Genomic DNA, 18,050 nt, shown 5'->3' on the forward strand with positions numbered 1-18,050 from the left:
TATTTGTTACTCGTTTCGTGTTGTAGTTTAAGTTTGCAAATTAATTATTGATGACCATTATTTTTAACTAGCCAGTATATTGTATTACGGTACGTTAGTGACTTAAAAAACATTGCTGCTCGAACATGAACTTATCTAATTTCAATATTCTAATACTTTGCTACGCAACATTGACCCCATGTAATGCAATCAGTTTATTGCTGTGCTTTTTATGTCTTTTATACAATGTGTAAAGTTGTTTTTGTATGAAAATGATCCTTCGGTTGAAATGTTTGTCTTCTCTTCTAATGTGTAAGTAGATTATCTTGCATTTTCAGTATTATATAGTTTCTCGATGTTAGCATTCCTCTTATATAATGCAGTGTAAAATTGTCATATTTTCTGTGTAGATACTTTGATTTTCTTTATTACAAAGCTTTGTTGGATAATATTGAGATTTGTTTCTAAATATTGCTTTCCAGATGCTAAAAGAGATGCGGAACGTGCCATAGAACTCGGTATTAACGATCCACAGGCCCATCAGGTAAAGGGCATTGCTTGCTTTCATTTAGCGCAGTTTGAGGAAGCCAAAAAGTCGTTCATTGAAGGAAGAGATCTCGACAGTAAGTATCATATTGTGTTGTATACTACTATTCCTTGATGTATTGAGTAAACTTTGGAGGCAGATTTTGACATGAAAATCTGTAAATAATTATGTTTTATTGTGCACTGGAGGAAACTTGGCTAATGTTATAAGGTAAAGAAATGTGTAAGTGTTGTTGGTCGGTTCAGCTATTCCCGATGCCGTATACAAGTTGTTCGTGACAGTATTTGATTGTAGAGAATAATTCACTTATCCGTTTCCTCAGACAACATTTATTGTAGTCTCGGTAGTATTCGGAAAGGCATCAGTTGGAGCCAAGCACACATTGTTGACTTTAGTATGTCCCACCTAGTGATGTGAGGTGGAAAATTTTCCGCTATTTTTTCCCGGAATATTTTCCGTTCTAAACAAATATCAGTGATTAAGTAACAATTCTACATTAATCATAAAATTGATTGAATTCATGTATAGAAATGTTAAAAAGCGAAATATCATTCAAAGAATCTGAAAATTTTCATGGCTCAGACAATTTCCAGTACTATTTAGGAACAAGTGAAACAATTTTTTCATGAATCGAAACATTTTCTGTCGTGTATGGAAAAATCGAAAAACTTTTTCTGGGTCGGAAAATTTTCATCATTTTGAAGCAAAAAGCAACTAATTACTTGAATCGGAGAGTTTTATTGCTCCGTAGAAACAAGTGAAAGGAATTTTCATGGATCGGAAAATTTTCATTACGATGTAGAAACAAACGGGAAAACTTATCATAATTCGGACAATTTTGAATATTATGTATAGTGATATTAGGTGGAAAACTTTCCACACTGCACATTGAGCTATAAAATTGAATTCCTATGGAGGAAAACTAGACAGCAACAAATAATTTTCCAATTACCTTTTGTGAATTTTCTAATATTTCAAGTTATCAAGTAAAAACTTACATAGTGTTTCTCTGTCTGTCTGTCTGTCTGTTTGCGAGCTCCTTCGTGGCCAAGCAGTTACGTTCTCGCCTTTGTCGTTGGAGATTCGGGTTCGATTCCCATCGGGATTTCATGTGGTTTGGATCCCACGTTAATCAGTAGGTCCCGTCTCATATAGCCTCGCTGCTGAAAGGCTATATATATATATATATATATATATATATATTTAAAGTGCAGGGAATACACATTGAGTTCGTAGAGTACAAATATCCCATTCCATTATTTAAAATGTAACAAGAAAGCCAAAAGAAACCTTTGTGAATTTATCAGTTATTTCCAAAACAGAAAGTTCCACATTGTTTCACATACAAGCTTGCCTATGTAATGAAATAACTACATAAAAGTTCCTTATGAGGATTATTTTTGTAACAGAAAATAAGAAGAAATGTTTTTTCTACGAACTCGACGAAGCTCATGTTCCCTATGCTTTACACACACACAGACAGAGAGAGAGAGAGAGTTGAGTTGATTTTGAGTTTAACGTCCCTTTCAGAAGCGAGGCTGTATGACCTACTGATTAACGTAGAATCCGAACATGAGCTCCCACCAGGAATCGAAACCAGGTCTCCCACGGCAAAGCACGTACGCTAACGGCTTAGCCACAAAGGAGATCGTAGAGAGAGAAACACAGTGTAAGTTTTTACTTGCCAACTTGAATTCAATTTTATTAGCTCATATGTAGTTAAATATAGTGGAAAAGTTTCCACCTAACATCACTGTACGTAATATTCAAAACTGTCTGGATTCTGAATAGTATTTCTACATCGTAATGAAAACTTTCCGATTCATGAAAATTTGTTTCACTTGTTTCTACAGAGCAAAAAACTTCCCGATTCACAAAAAGCTTTTGTTTTACTTTTTGGTTCAAAATGATGAAAAATTTTCCGACTCAGAAAAAGTTTCTCAATTTTTTCATACACGACAGAAAATTTTTCGATTCATGAAAAACTGTTTCACTTGTTCCTACATAGTACTAGAAATTGTCTGAGTCATGAAAATTTTCAGATTCTTTAAATGATCTTTCACTTTTTAACATTTCTATACATGAATTCAATCAATTTTATGATTAATGAAGAATTGTTACTTGATCACTGATATTTGTTTAGAACGGAAAAAAATTCCCGGAAAATATAGCGGAAAATTTTCCATCTCACATCACCAATAAATTTTATGGCTAAACAACGATGTAGGAGTCAGTAGAGTATGATTTTGTGAATCGGGAAATTTTCATCATTGGTCCCACCAGCTTTGGTATGCTCGCGCCCGCCAATCAATACAACAGATATTGTACTAATTGTCAGTAAGAGTAACGTGTAAAGTGAAGATGTCCATAAAGTTTAACTGCACAGATCTTAACCTCCCATCATTCTTCTGTCAGAGATCGAGAGACCAATATGCGACTTTATACAGTAGAGGTACGATGGTGCAATGCAAGATTGCACAAACTTGCCTCAACAAGCCCTACAACTACACTACCCCCGAAAAGTTTCCGTACAAAGTAGGTTTATGTATACTTTAAGTGTATGCGAGAAAAAGCAAAGACATATCAATGGAATTTATTTTTATCTGGAACCTACAATATGTATTTGAGAGGAAAATACAGAAATTTAACAGAAAAGGATCATTGTTTTGTCAAAAAACTTAAATCTTTGACTCATCAAAGTAGCCTCCGCGTGCTATCATAACAGGTTTATAGGCTTTGGGCATTCGGCGTATTAGTTTCTGGCTTGATTGCTGTCCAGACTTTGCGAAGACACTCAAATAAGTGTTTCTCGCTAGAGGGACGCATCTTTCGAACTGCCCTATCAAGCTCATCCCACAGTAGCTCAATTGGATTACAATCCGGTGATTGTGGGAGCCACACCATATTCTTGAGATCTCCCCGTTGCTATTTTGCTGACAAACACCCTCTACAAAGTCGGGATGTGTGTTTTGGGTCATTGTCTTGCTGCATGTTGAACCCACGACCAATGACCCTCTTCTCAGATGGCACTGCGTGTCTGATCAAAATCTGATGGTACTGTTCTTTCTGCATTGTATGTACCCTGTATTTACAATAAATCCCCCACTTGATTGTTAGCAAAGCAAACCAACACCATCACAGAACCACCGCCGCGCTTTACCGTTGGCAAAATACACGATGGAAGCAGTCTTTCGCCCTTGGAGCGACGCACGAAAACCCTGCGTCTATGACTGAAGAGTTCAAACTTTGATTCATTAGTAAATAAGCACTTGTTCCACTGCTCTGGCCCGCAGCTTGCAAATTTTCTTGCCCATAGCAATCTCTTCTTTTAGTTTTGGGAGCGCAAGAGCGGTTTCCTAGTTGCCACGCGACCGTTTGTCCTACCCCACTGCCCGTAATGCCGGTCACGCAAGCGCTGGTTCCGATGTCCAGGTCTGCAGCCCCGAAAACATCCTTACCGTTGACAGACGTGTGACATTACATCAGACTGGAGGTGGCAGTTGTTGCGCAACGGTGATTTTCTGTTCGACGCCCTCTGTCCGCAATTGTTGGAACTAGGAACATCAAACACGGCCCATAGATCGCCACCGGATTGTTCTCCGGAGAAAAAGTTTATCTTGAGTCCATCGGATGGTGAACGACCGAGATATTGGTTTTAGAAGTCATGTACGACTCATTAGAATTGAAAATACAGTTTATCAAAAGAACAAAATTTACACAAAACTTTATTAGAGGCATGTATTAACGAATTAGGAATATTCAGAATTTCACAATATGAATTTTGTAAGGTTACTTTATCGAAATTGAGTTGTTGATGTAATAATTGCACCACAATACATATGTAATATGGATTACGAAAATATTGCTGAAACAAAACGTATTAGCAGACATTACAAAGAAACATGACACGAAATCAAATTTGACACATGTATTACATAGAATAATTTGACACATACATACAAGACAAGCCATCATAATAAATTATATCAGAAAGTACAACTCAAATATTATATATATATATGTATCTAATGTAATTACAGATAAACATACTGGTACAGTCCCAGGTAAGCAAGTTCAGTTGGTAATCTATTAGGCAAAAGTTTAATAGTCAGTGGAACTAAAATTATTATAACCAAAGACGCTGTCTTAGCTTATAATATGGACATTGTCTCATCAAATTATTTAATCGCTATTTATTTATTAATAAATGCGTAGTTACCTTTTATTTATTTATTTATTTATTCATTTTATGTATATATATATCTTCTTCATATATTTCTTCTTAATTACTTACTATATATAATCCATTTCCTTAGCATTCCATAACAACTCATCAATATATTGTTGCTTTATTTATTATTCATTTCGTAGTATTTTTATTTTATCTTTTAGATAGTAATTACTTATGCATGTTGTAGATGATGAGACTTCATATGGTTATTTACTGTTGTTTCTCTTATTTTAAAATACGGCAATTATATTTAGTTCCATCGCTTTGATAATACACTAGTAATATCAGTAATGAATTATTTATATCTATCTAAATTGCTGTATCATTCTGGGATACTGAATATGATATTGAATGAAAACATGTTTTGTCGAAAGAACTGTTGATTTAGTTGTTAGGCCTAAAACTGAGGATTCGAATTATTTTTATTATTTCATTAAATTTATTACAGATTCATTTTGGGGAAATATTACGTATTCAGGAGGCTTCACCTCCTGGACAAGATTAAATTTCTTAGCTGGACATCATTTTGTAGTGAATCCTCCTTCAAATAATAATAAATTTAATATGAAAGTGCAAGTTACCGTTAGTGCTGCTACGCAGTTGTAATTCCAGTTTTGGTATTCCCAAATTCCATCAAATTTCTTGCTAACTTGAATTTAATAAATTTCTGGAATTATATTTCTCCTTCCAATAACAAAACCGCAGAATGTACAAAGTTACTTAAAAATTGACGTTTCACTAGGAAGACTCAAACTTTATACATTACAAAACCATTTTTTGTATACGTATATTATTTAAATTTTAACATGCTTTTCTCTTTTTCGTATTCAAGTGCAGAATTTATACACATATCACGTAATGTTTGAAAACACTATTATAACTAGAAAACAAATTAGAAGTTCATTCCTATAAACTGGATTAATATTACAACAAAACTTGAAACAACTAAAACATGAAAGTAAATAAATAAAATAAACTTAAATATCAACATAAATATGAAATCGTACTGACATAACAACTGTGCAGATTTATAATGATGATGACAACTGTACAGGTTCACTTTAGTGGAGCAGTACACGTTTAGTCCCGCATTAACTAACCGCGTCCAGACAGTTTCATAGCTGATCGGTTTTTCGCGAGTTTCGTTCACTTCAGCTTATATTTGGGGCACTATTTCTACCTTGTTGCGTTTGCTTGTCACTATAGTGTACTTGTCCTCCCTTGTAGTAGTAGCTCTAGGCCTTCCAGATCTTGCTCGAGAGCGATTTTTCCCTGTTTCAGCAAATCGTTTTAAGGTATCATGCATTAAAGTAAGGGGTATTTTCACTTTTGCGGCTATTTCGCGTATTGTATAGCCTTCTTCATGAAAAGTAACTATTTTTGCTCTCGTTTCAATACCCAATGCCCTTTTCGTATGGGGCATTATGCTGACTAATAGGGAACACTTTACACCTCACTTCAACACACACACACACAACTACTAGCGTGCAATAGACAACTACCAACAGTGAGATCTGAGGGAGAAGTAGACAGAGCAGCTTCAGAGACACCTATGAGGCATTTATTGTGTGATCGACCTTCAATTTGCAGTGTAATGGCCGTTTTGTATCGCATGCGTACGTAATGAACCATCACAACGGCGCGATATTTAAGTTTATTTTTCTTAATTCATCCACAACAGGCCAAGACTTTTCCTCCCGTCATGTTCTAAAATGTTTCACATTTCATTTGTGAGCAAATTGTAATGCATTCTTATGTTACATTTTGAAAATTTCTTTATTTCGTGTTTGTTCGGAAACTTTTCGGGGGTAGTGCACGTACTTACGGGAAGCCTGCGTAAAACAAAGTAATACAATTTATTGGTTTATTTCTTGATAACACTAAACTTTATAAAATATTTTTACATTTTTCTCTTTTCGTTTTTGTGTTCAGTCCTTTGCCTCTTCGGTTCGCGACGCGCGGAATAACCGAAACGTGGTATTTCTTCTTGTAGTTAAAAGTTCGTTTTTCTGAAAGATTATCTTTTTCTTGCAGTATTAGCTATTTTTTGGATTATTGTACTTTTATAAAGAGAGCTGCGTTAACTAATAAACTTTTTAAAACTTACGAACTGTAAATCTTGTTGGAGCAGTGTCCAAGAATGATCACGACTCAATCTAGTTCGATGCAGAATATCATGTACTTCATGATGAACTTAGTCACTCTCTGCCTTCTAACGCCATACGTCATAGAAAACAAAACTTCTGGAACGATTTTGCTCACGTTTAATTTCGTCAAATTCATTAATAGGAAATTACACTTCACTTAAAATTGTTTTCTTTCACTGTCCTACGAAAAAAGGAATAGTACCTTCGTTATTATTAAACAACGAAATTTTTATAGTTTAGTTTCTTCCACAAACAATTCGACGTCCTTTGGATATGAGATTTATTTTTTTCACTTTGTTACCGCAATTGGTAACACTCAAACGTATAATTTCGTATTCATTTGCACACACCAGGCGGCATCACTAGTCTTATTTGCAAGTCTTTGCCTGCTATGGTACCAGATCTGAAGAGGAGTAAAAGAATCACCAAAATAGGTGTAGAGTTTACTATTTTCATAAGGGTTGAGAAACTAAGAGTGTCATAAATGATTTTCCTGATTTTAGAAAGAACTATAGTTAAGTTTGTACGTTCAGCGCAGCTGTATACTGTTTACTAAAATGCACCTATTACGACTGTGTTTTGCGCAGAGTGGCCCAAGATGAGTGGTGGGTTGAAATGTGAATTACTTGATGATTAAATTGTTATACAAATGGACATTAAATATTACATGATAAATTCAGTTACATGTATATGCTTTCTGACTTTCATTCTACTTCAGAAATTGATTTAGATTTATCCAGCATAGTTGCCAGAATATACTGAATCAAGCTTCATTTTGTTCTTTTGCTTATATTTTTTATTATTTTTGTATTATTATTTTTTGGAAACGTGTTCATACATACATTGTTTTCTACCGTCTCCACTTAACTAATCAATCTACTTTAACCAGACAAGGAAGGAAAAATGTAACAATTGCAAAAGATCGTCAGTTTGTGTGTGCTGTCCTATTTAGCACAAGATTGTGAGTTCCGTATGAAAAGAGCTAATTTGTGATAATTTTTAAAATTAAATTCGTATATTGTTTCATTTTAATTTATGGTTTTTCCTTTCTATAACGTGAATCTATATTCTATCAAGGTTGCCTTCATCTCTGTTTAAAGAGGGGCACTTTCTTATGTATGTAGTAAGATTCGTAACTGTGCTTTTGTATTTGAGATAGAGACTTAAGCAAAATCTGTTTATCTTTTGTTATATATAAATTTGATATGGCAGTTTCAATATTTTTTCTGAATCTAAAGTTCTTTCACCTGGGTTTTGTTATTCGTTTTCGTCATCTGTGCATTATGTTTCATTAATTTGGAAGTAACCTGGTAAGCTTCTGATAAGTTTACGTATATGTGAAATTATTATTATTATTATTATTATTATTTCTGTAACATGATAATTGTTTTTCAGCGTGTTTAGAGGTTTCAAAGCTGGTTTGAAATTATTTGTTCCAAAAATGTGTGGTAACTTCACAAATATTTTTGTTGGTATTATTTTTCTTCGATCTCAATCTTGGCGTATTTTTCTCATCTTCTCAGAACGTATTCTGTTCAACGAACGTAAAAAGTTCGTTACTGAATTCTCTATGTCTGTTTGTCAGTCTGTTTGTTACTTGCGATTTTTTCAATTATGAGCCCTCCATTCTATAGGGCATGAAAAACTATCTAAGAAAGTGATGGAATTTTTCGCGTCACTCTTACCGTTTTCGAAATATTGGCCAAAAATAGCCGATTTCCGAAGATTTAACCCTTTTAAATTCTTGCCTTTTTCGGCGTTTTTCTTGAGTCTCAGATAAGCAGCGACAGTCTCATCCCTATTTATCCTAGGATCATGGTTTATACCTCGTTTTTCTCAGAATAGAACAGCCTTTCAAACTGTACCACTTATATGTCCCTATAATATGCCAGAAGGGAATTATTTGACGGAAAATCGGGATTTTTTTTACAAAAAAAACTTCAAAGTTTGGGACCTCCTGAGACTCTACCGGGTCTGCGCACAAACCTCCAAAAATTTGGAAAAATACTACGTAGTGTACTAATTACTTGTGACAAATTTGAATTTCCTGTCTTAAATAGTAAGGGTGGGAAATTTTTTTACTCATGTTGAGAGAGCATCAAAAAAACGCCCAAAATTTCCCTAACATGCACCCTACAAATTTTTAAAAAATTCGGACACGCTCCTAATGATCGTAAAATTATGGTTCATACGTCGTTTTCTTCAGAATGGAGTAGCCTTTCAGATGGTATCGCCCGCATGTCCCTCGGACATCCCTAAGGAGGGAAGAATTGAGGAAAATAGGGATTTTTGTTGAAAAATCCCTTTTTCCCGGTTTGGTCCTCTGGCTTGGCCTTGGGTAAACATAGAGATCCAGAAATCACTTTCAAAAATACTACGTAGTGTACTAATTGCTTGTGCCAAATACCAATCTCCTATCTTCAACACTAAGAACGGGAAAAATATTTTCCTCTTCTGCGAATATTCCCAGAATGTCCCAGAATACCCTATATAAATTTCAAAAATTTCTTGACACGGCCCTAATTATCATAGGATGATGATACATACGTCGTTCTCTTTAGAATAGAGTAAGCTTATAGATGGTATCACCCGCATGTCCCTAGGACGTTCCTAAGAAGGTTACAAGTTAGGAAAATAGGGATTTTTGCAGAAAAATCCCTTTTTCCCGTTTTGGTGCCCTCTGGCGCGGCCCAGGGTTAACATAGAGATCTGGAAATCACTTTAAAAAAATATTACTTATGGTACTAATTACTTGTGCCAAATACCAATCTCCTATCTTCAATACTAAGGGCGGGAAAAATATTTTCCTCTTCTGCGAATATTTCCGAAATTTCCCAAGGATACCATACAAACTTCAAAAATTTCCTGATACGTCCCTAATTATCGTAGGATGATGATTCATACGTCGTTCTCTTCAGAATCGAGTAGGCTTTCAGAAAGTACCACTCAAATGTCCCTATCATGTAGCCGAGCGGAGCAAGAATCGCTAAAGTGGGATTTTTGGTCAAAAAATATTCCTTTTTTTTTTTTACCCTTTTGTCCCTCTGAATCCCACTTCTATGTTGACGAAGAGATCTGAAAAAATTCTCATAGAAACTAATTGGTCCACTGATTGTTTAGGGAAAATGTTAGGATTCTAGGATTAAAGAGAAGCTCACCAAAAAATGTTGAAGTTAGACCTCAGTAAAAAAAGGGAATTTGTAAATTGATGACGTCATACCCCCCTATGTTCTGACGCTCGGAAGCGTATAGACCCTTCCAAGGCTTTCTTGAATGCCTCCTCTCTTGGAAAATAAATAAATAAAAAAACGGAACTAAATAGCATTCTTAGTTCTCTTTTAATCGAATCTTTAAGACACTACAATATCGGTCGAAAACGACCGAAAAACTTAAAAGGGTTAAGGAGCCATAGCTCAGGAACCGTAAGTTACAGAGAGATGATATTGGTGCTGATCGATACCTAAGAGGCTGAACATTTTGGTACCAAATAATAACCGGTGGCCAATGTCCAACTGTCGGTATCAAAATGTTACCATCCTCTTAGGTTAATATTAATGTCATCTCTCTCTATGACTAACCGTTCCCGAGATATTGGTCCAAAAATAGTTCCGATTTCGAGAGATTTAAGGATCTATAACTCGGGAACCGTAAGTCATAGAGAGGTCATATTGCTGTTGATCAATACCCAAGAGGATGATTAATATTTTGGTACCAAATAGTAACCGGTGGCCACTGGCTAACAGGCCAGATATTGGCCAAAAAAGTTCGAATGTCGGGAGATTTAAGGAGCCGTATCTCGGGAACCGTAAGTCATAGAGAGAGATGAAATTTTGCGAATTTTTACGAGAAAGGAAAGAAGGTGGAGATAAAAAGATTTACACGTAGGAACAATCACAGTTATACTTCCCGCTCCATTCTTTTTAAGTTCGTTCTGGCATTGCTCTTGAAGCATTCTCAACTGGTTTAGTTTGAGATCATCATCCAAGTTGTCAGTGAATAGGCGATAATAAAGTAATTTCCCAAATATTTACCTTAATTGAATAAGAAGGAGTGGAATTTTTATATATGTATTGGTTATTTGTAAGTATGTTTCTGTTACACTTAGTTATGATCTTACTGTTTTTCCAATAGATGGTCATATCAAGAAAATTAAATAGAGGTTGAAAACGAATATTTGGATCAAGATGCTTAAAATAAGGTAATTTATGTAGTTACGAACATGCGTCCTTTCCGAATAATTACAGTATCCTCAGTAACTTAAGTTAATTAGCCTTGAAATTTATATTCATTTCGTATCCTTGAAGTACAAAAATTAAATGATAGTAATTTTTTACTTGACAGGAGAAGCGGGGAAATTAGCTGGCTTTAATCAGTGGATACACTTCTGCGACGAAAAGATCGAAAGACTTGCTAGGCAGCAGGCGAAATCAGATGTGGTACAATCTCCATCAGGTGATACCGTAAATATCGAAAGTGGTGCTGTGACATCGGACGTAATAATGGCAGAAGCAGAGCAGTGTGCTGGTGATGCTGCAACGGCTAAGCCCTCGAGTGCTTCTGATACCAGCACCGCTAATGAAATGCCAGTGCCAAAAATTAAGCATGACTGGTACCAGACGGACACTCATGTTATAGTTACGGTGCTCATAAAAAATATGAAGCCTGAAAATGTGAGAGTAGATTACGGAGATACTACGGTAAGTAAATAGCTATAAATTGAATTCTAAATATGAATGGAATAACTTGGAAAATGGTTAATTGGTTATTGTTAAGCCGCTTGAAGAGCATGAAACCGAATGCAGTAACAAAACTCTTTTTTTTTAATGAATAAAGGATTAATAATCATCAATCGTCGAATTTTTGTTGCCTTCGCTGGCAGTATTGTAAAGACACAGGCGAGCAAGGAAGACGAAAACAATGTAGTCTGGATGGGACGAATGGGAATTAATTAATCGAGTAACAGCCTATACTTTTATATCAAAACACGAGCATTTTGAGTAATGCATGGGTTCCTGATTCAAACTCAGTTCCCCAAGTGGACTTCGTGGTGAACTAACCGTATGCGTGGATTTTCTGAGAGTTCTCCCGTTTCGTTCCACTTCTTATTTCCCCATTATCACGATCTCCCTTAGCCTTGGTACAAAATCGTGGAACATTATAGAAGGATAAACTATAAAAAGAAAAGAAAGAAAGAAAATAGGCCTAATAGAAAACTTGTTTGCTAATTACACTCATATTAGAAACCCCAAAGATATATAACTCGTTAACTGTGTAATAATAGCCATTCATTCTACTATCATGACTACTTCTTTCCGTTATCATACCTGTTCTGACAGTGCTTAGACTCAGTAGAGAACACTTAGGCCTGGTGTGTGGAGTCCCTGGTTCGGTCCTAGCTCGTGCCAAACGGGCTTTGTGGTGGACAAACATATTGTACTGTACATAGGGTTTATCGGGGTTCTTCCGTTTCCTCTTACGTTCTTCATTCTACCATTTTCTAATTCTTATCACTGTATGTTTTAGCGTATCTTGCACAATCATGGGACGTAGGGCTGAAAGGTTTCATTTTCATTTTTGACAGTGCTTTCAGTGGAGAGCTCCTTGGTGGCTAAGCGGTTAGCGTACGCATCTCTGGCGTGGGAGACCCGGATTCGATTCCCGGCGGGAGTTCATGTGGTTCGGATTCCACATTAATCGGTAGGTCCACGTCTCATAGCCTCGCTGCTGAAAAGAACATTAAACTCAAAATCAACTCAACTCAGCTTTCAGTGGAAGCAGCGAAAATTCGACGACTGATTACTGTTCAATAAATCAGTAATGTAATAGGAGAGAGCAAGGTGAATATTTTTTGGGTTAGTTGATCAATGATTTCGTGGAGTTGTCTCATTACTTTTCCTCTGTGTATGTTTGCAGCAAGAAACCATAATTAGTAAAGTGACATACTGTTGCATTAGATAGCTTTAAGCACGGTACATGGAGTTAAAGGTACCCAATAGACAGGTTGAATTTCGCAGTAAAAGTTGCTGTTCATTATATGGGGAATCATCTAGTCAACTCTGCCGAGTTTTGAATTCATTCTGGTTTTCTTTCTTTCATTCAGACATCAAGCAAATTCCATTAGAACATCTTTTTTTCTAAACGGACGTCTTGAAACTTGAAACAACCATATACTTGGAAATGGTTGTGCTTTCAGTTTTAGATTGTAAAGTGCACACAGAGAATATATTAATATTTTGAAACATATCTTCAATATATATAGTGGTATTTCCCAGTCGATTTTTTAAGTTTTTTTTCCTTTGTATTCTTGCTCTATATTCTTTTTTATTGAGTTAACACAAAAGAAGTTCACATGTATTGTAACATTCTTTGTTCTTATAGTATACATATTTAAAATACTGATAAAATCATCAACTATATATTTAACGTCATTAACATTTTATTTAATGGTCTTGTGTGACTTACGAAGCTTATTGTTTCTTTTTGTTTTTAATGAACTTAAAAAAATATTTTTGCACCCTCTACAATATTACCTTACGCTTTCCTCATCTACGTATGCTTTATTCAATAATATTTTTGTTTTTTTAATTTCTTTAGCCAACATAGCATTATATTTCTACGTGTTTTTTTGTAATATATCTTCAGTATCCTTGTTAAACAAGTAAGGAAATCTTTTTCTTTAATTGATTTTTATGGTTAACATTTTCATTCACTACTTGTGTTATATTTCTCTGTAGCTAGTTCCACATCATGTAGCTTCTCAGAAATGATCAGTCCATATTACGAAATATTTCGTACATTTTTTAAAAACCCTCTTTTCGAAAATTATGCCTTTATGCTAAACTGTTTCTTCATGTTATCTTTATGAAAATGTATTTCAATTATTAATAAAGGATGATGCTTATCGGGTCTAACTATTGGTGAATCAACTTCAGTTGCTTTCATATTTTGTATTAAATTGGTTACAGCTAGGACCGTATTCTTCCATTTTCGTTGGTAATGCCATTATTAGACCTTAAGTCAAAAATTATTAAATGTTTTATAACAGTTTCCTTAAGCAACATATCACACTCATTACCAAATTGAAAGATTGCAATCACATATAATAATAATCTACCCTACGTCCTGGGGTAAAATAAATATTAATAATACCTAGTTATTTTATGCACCGAAAGGAAAAGGAATGAAGACATACTAAATGAAGCTAATGAAAGACGACAGATCATGAAGATAATAGGAAAAAGAAGAAATCAAGAAAAAGAATCAGCATGCTTGACCATCTTATTCTGCACTCCGATTGGATCACCGTGTTGATAGAGTTAAAGGCAGAAGGAAAGCCAAGAAGAGGAAGACTAAGGATAGAATATCTAGATACAGTTACGAAGAAGAGACCTTATCAAAGTATAAAACAGCACTTCCAAGGGAGAGAAAAGTTTTAAAATTTCTATGTTGCCCACTAACCTATGGTTGAGGTGAGAAGAAGTTATTTCATAAAATTTTCCGAAGATTTTGACGGATGTTTGACCATGCTGGGTATAAAGGAGTGCTGCCATCTGGGTATCGTGGGCGAAGTACGTCCCTGAGCTGTCATTCCCCAGTGAGACACGTGACAGTGGGAAGTGTAACGATGGAGTGGGGCTACTACGAGAATCGTGTTGCGGTCATAGGCTAGCATAGGCATGTCTCCACGACAGATCTTTGCCACCCTGAAACCCTCCAAATTAGTGAACACTTATCTACCGCACCACCCAGGATTTCAATAAAACAGGAAGTGTCAATGACCGGCAACGTAGTGGCTGACCGCGTACAGTAGGGACATCACAGGCAGTTAAAACCGTAACTGCAAGGATTCGGCGAAATTCCTTCAGTGATTTCCAAGAGATGTCCATTTCGAGACCAATCATGTCACGAGTGCTCAATCAGGACCTTTGACTCAGAGCCTATGAACAACATACAGGTCATTTCCTGACTGATGAGTTACGCCAGCAGAGAGCGGTGAAAGCCAAACGTCTCCTCAAGAACAATTCTCTTTTCCTACGAAAAGCCGTGCACAGTTAAGCAGTCCTTTAATGCTCAAAATGGCCACATGTACTCATTGTTATCAGCGTAAACTGTTGGACATGTTTCCTGGGTGCAGAGGTCGCAGCATCGCTCATGGTGTGGTGGAGTGTGAGCTTCAAGGACACAATACTGCTTCATTTTTGTGAATAAAGGATGAAGGCATCGGTTGCCGTGTACTAAACCAGTGTTGGAGCCGATTGCAACCACTGTGTTGCCCAACCAAAAGTGGACCTTCTAACTGGATTCTGCTCTTGCATACAAGGCATAGTTAGCACAGGAATGGCTACGAGCCAACGTTTCAGACTTCATTTTCACATCGAACTGGCCCTCTGGCAGTCCGGATTTGAACCCACTCAACTACAAATTATGGTCAGTGCTTTAGTGAATGGCCTGCAAGAAGAGACACCCTAATATGGACTTCTGAAACACGCCCTGGTCAAGGCAGCCCTTCACTTCCCCATCGACACCGTTTATAATTCCATTGACGAGTGGCCCGCCAGGCTTTGGGCCTGTATCCAGGCTCAAGGCAGGCATTTTGAAAACTGATCAGTGCTCTTCATGCTCCACATTTCCAAGGATCATCTTGCAAGAGGATATCAGCATATCGCTAACACTGTGTGTGTGTTTAATTTCCAAACCTCTGACAGTATTTGTGAAATAACTAGATATAATACAATTATCATTGACACTTCGCCCGTACACATAGTGTGGATAGTTCTACCATTTAGGGTATAACTATAGATGTTTTAAAATATAATACACATTTGGTAACGTAACATAATAATTAACCTGCATTATGACGTAATATTTTACATGATAAAATAATTTCGAGAGCCGTTCCTTATTTCTTCTTCAGTCACATTGGGAAAGATAAACGCGGACGTCGAATACGAGGGTCGATCAATGCTTTTGCTCTTTTTAGAAATATTGTAGATATTTAAATGAAAGTTACGTAGAAAATAACTTAATGTCTCATGAGACTAATTATGAGGTTGTATGATTCTAGATTCAAAACTGTTGAAGATACGGCTTTCGGAAGTAGTAAAATTATTGATCTGCCCAGAGTGGAATATCGAGAGTCATGAAGTTTATACATCTAAAGGGGATGAATGTCAAAGAGATCTATGAAAAGAGGAGAACTATTTATGGTGACATGTACCTACTCTCAAGCACTACTAAAACATGGAAGAGACAGTTGAAATGTGGACACTTAAGTTTGGAGGACGAACCTTGAGATGGCAGACCTTGTTCAGTGATTTCTGGGATTGTAAGAGCATTATTCTTCCTGACTATCTAACCTAAGGAAATAGTGTGACTGGTACATATTGCAGGAGTCTGCTGGGGAAAAAAGAGAAAAAGGAAAAGAAAACCACTTCGTGATACCCTGACGGTAAGGCGTTGTTGAATGGTCACCAAAGGTGTTCGTCTCTTGGTGGACAATGCTCCCTCCTACAAGACCCAGGAAACCAAGAATCTTGCGCAAAGCGTCAGCTACCAATTACTGGCCAATTCATGTTCTTCTGATCTCACACCGTCATACTTCTTGATTCCCAAAATAAAGCAGTCGCTGAAAGGAAGGCGCTTTTCTTCAGATGCGGAGATCATTTCCGAAGTGGAACACTGGTTTTCTAGCCACTATCAGATTGAGCAACAAAGGGCTGTGGAAGCTGAAAGATCGCGTGTAGTAGTGTGTTACTTTGTACGGTGACTATGTTGAAATGGACTAATAATATATGTGAATTCCACCCGTCTATCTCAATCCCTTCATAGTAAGAGCAAAAACTTATTGACCGATCCTCGTATATTCTTGTGTGTTTCCTAGCATTGCACTCTCATGAGTCATTCTATTAAACACAAAGCTGTCAAACTAAAACCTATTCCTGATACTCAAACATGCAACTATTAAACAAGGAAAAATTACATTTACATATTTACAAAACATTCCACAGAACACATCTGAACTATACTTTAGTATTCAGGGGCGGCATGTGTAGAGCACAGGGGAAGACAAATCCTCCCCGCATTTCCTAAATGAGAAATATATATAGTCTGTAATCTCTTGTATACCAATGTACTAATAAACGTGCCACTATTATGTTGGTGGAGAATCCACTCCTCTCCCGCCTCGAAGGCAAAATCTGAAATGATAGTGCTGTGAAAGACCAAATTACTCCTGTGTAGTCCCTTTTGGCCTAAACGGAAAAGAAATAATTTAATTAAAGTCAATGGAACTCACATTTTTTAATTAAACTATTAGTAACTCAATCCCTGTCTTGATCAAGGTTGCCATCGTCCAAGATTTTTAGTTCTTACAACTCGAAGAGTTTCTTTCGAATTGTGATATATTTCCTGAAAAATTTTGTTTTCCTTATTATTATGTTTAGATAAGCTGGAAACTTACTGATTTATTTTTTATTTATTTATTTTTTTAGTTATATGCTGCTTTATTTTGGTATCTATAGCTCCTGAGTTATATCAATGTATTAACCATTTTATTGACAGATAGCTTCATATTCCCATAGGAACAGACTTGTTAATAAAATACAGAAGATTTATTGTTTCTTATCCGACCGATTTGACAATATTGCTGTCACTTGTGTAGTTATGTCAGAACCATGAAACCAGCTATCTTATAACTATGGTGCCAGAGTGACGTGTTCGTGCTAGTGTAATACTTCCTAAAGCGAACAGTTATTGGTTAAGATTCGTCAAGGCTCTTTAACACCAACATTTTTCGGACAACCGAATAGCGAAACAGTGTCGGGAAAATTGTTTAATCATCGGAGTCTGCCAAACACAAATGGGGCCTAGGAAAAAATCACTAACAGAAGAACACCGTTAGAGGTTACCAACGAAAATGTAGACAGGCATGCTGGAAGCCACCACCTCAACGTGATATGCCCCGAATTTAAGTCTGGCACAGTCCACTGTCAGCCACATCGTTCGTCGTCGTCTTGGCCTGCGGTGCGTCATAAGGACTAAACTTCCTCGCGTCCGCGCCACGTTGTTGAACGAAAACAAACAGCCAGAAACTGTAGCAAAGGCACTTGGTGGGGTCAAAATGGAATGATCATGATTTATATACTCT

The 18,050-nt window shown here is 36.3% G+C and overlaps 1 protein-coding gene across 1 annotated transcript in view; it reads left to right on the top strand.

Moving 5' to 3' along the window:
* Positions 1–18,050, top strand: part of Sgt1 (suppressor of G2 allele of skp1) — a 47,255-nt gene that overhangs the window by 11,180 nt on the left and 18,025 nt on the right. The window contains exons 4-5 of the mRNA XM_081728157.1: positions 462–602; positions 11,246–11,601. Coding sequence (XP_081584283.1) covers positions 462–602; positions 11,246–11,601 — 497 coding nt within the window. The remainder of the gene's footprint in view (positions 1–461; positions 603–11,245; positions 11,602–18,050) is intronic.

Source organism: Thermobia domestica, chromosome 10, assembly GCF_964235325.1.
Source record: "Thermobia domestica chromosome 10, izTheDome1.hap1.1, whole genome shotgun sequence".
NCBI lineage: Eukaryota > Metazoa > Arthropoda > Insecta > Zygentoma > Lepismatidae > Thermobia > Thermobia domestica.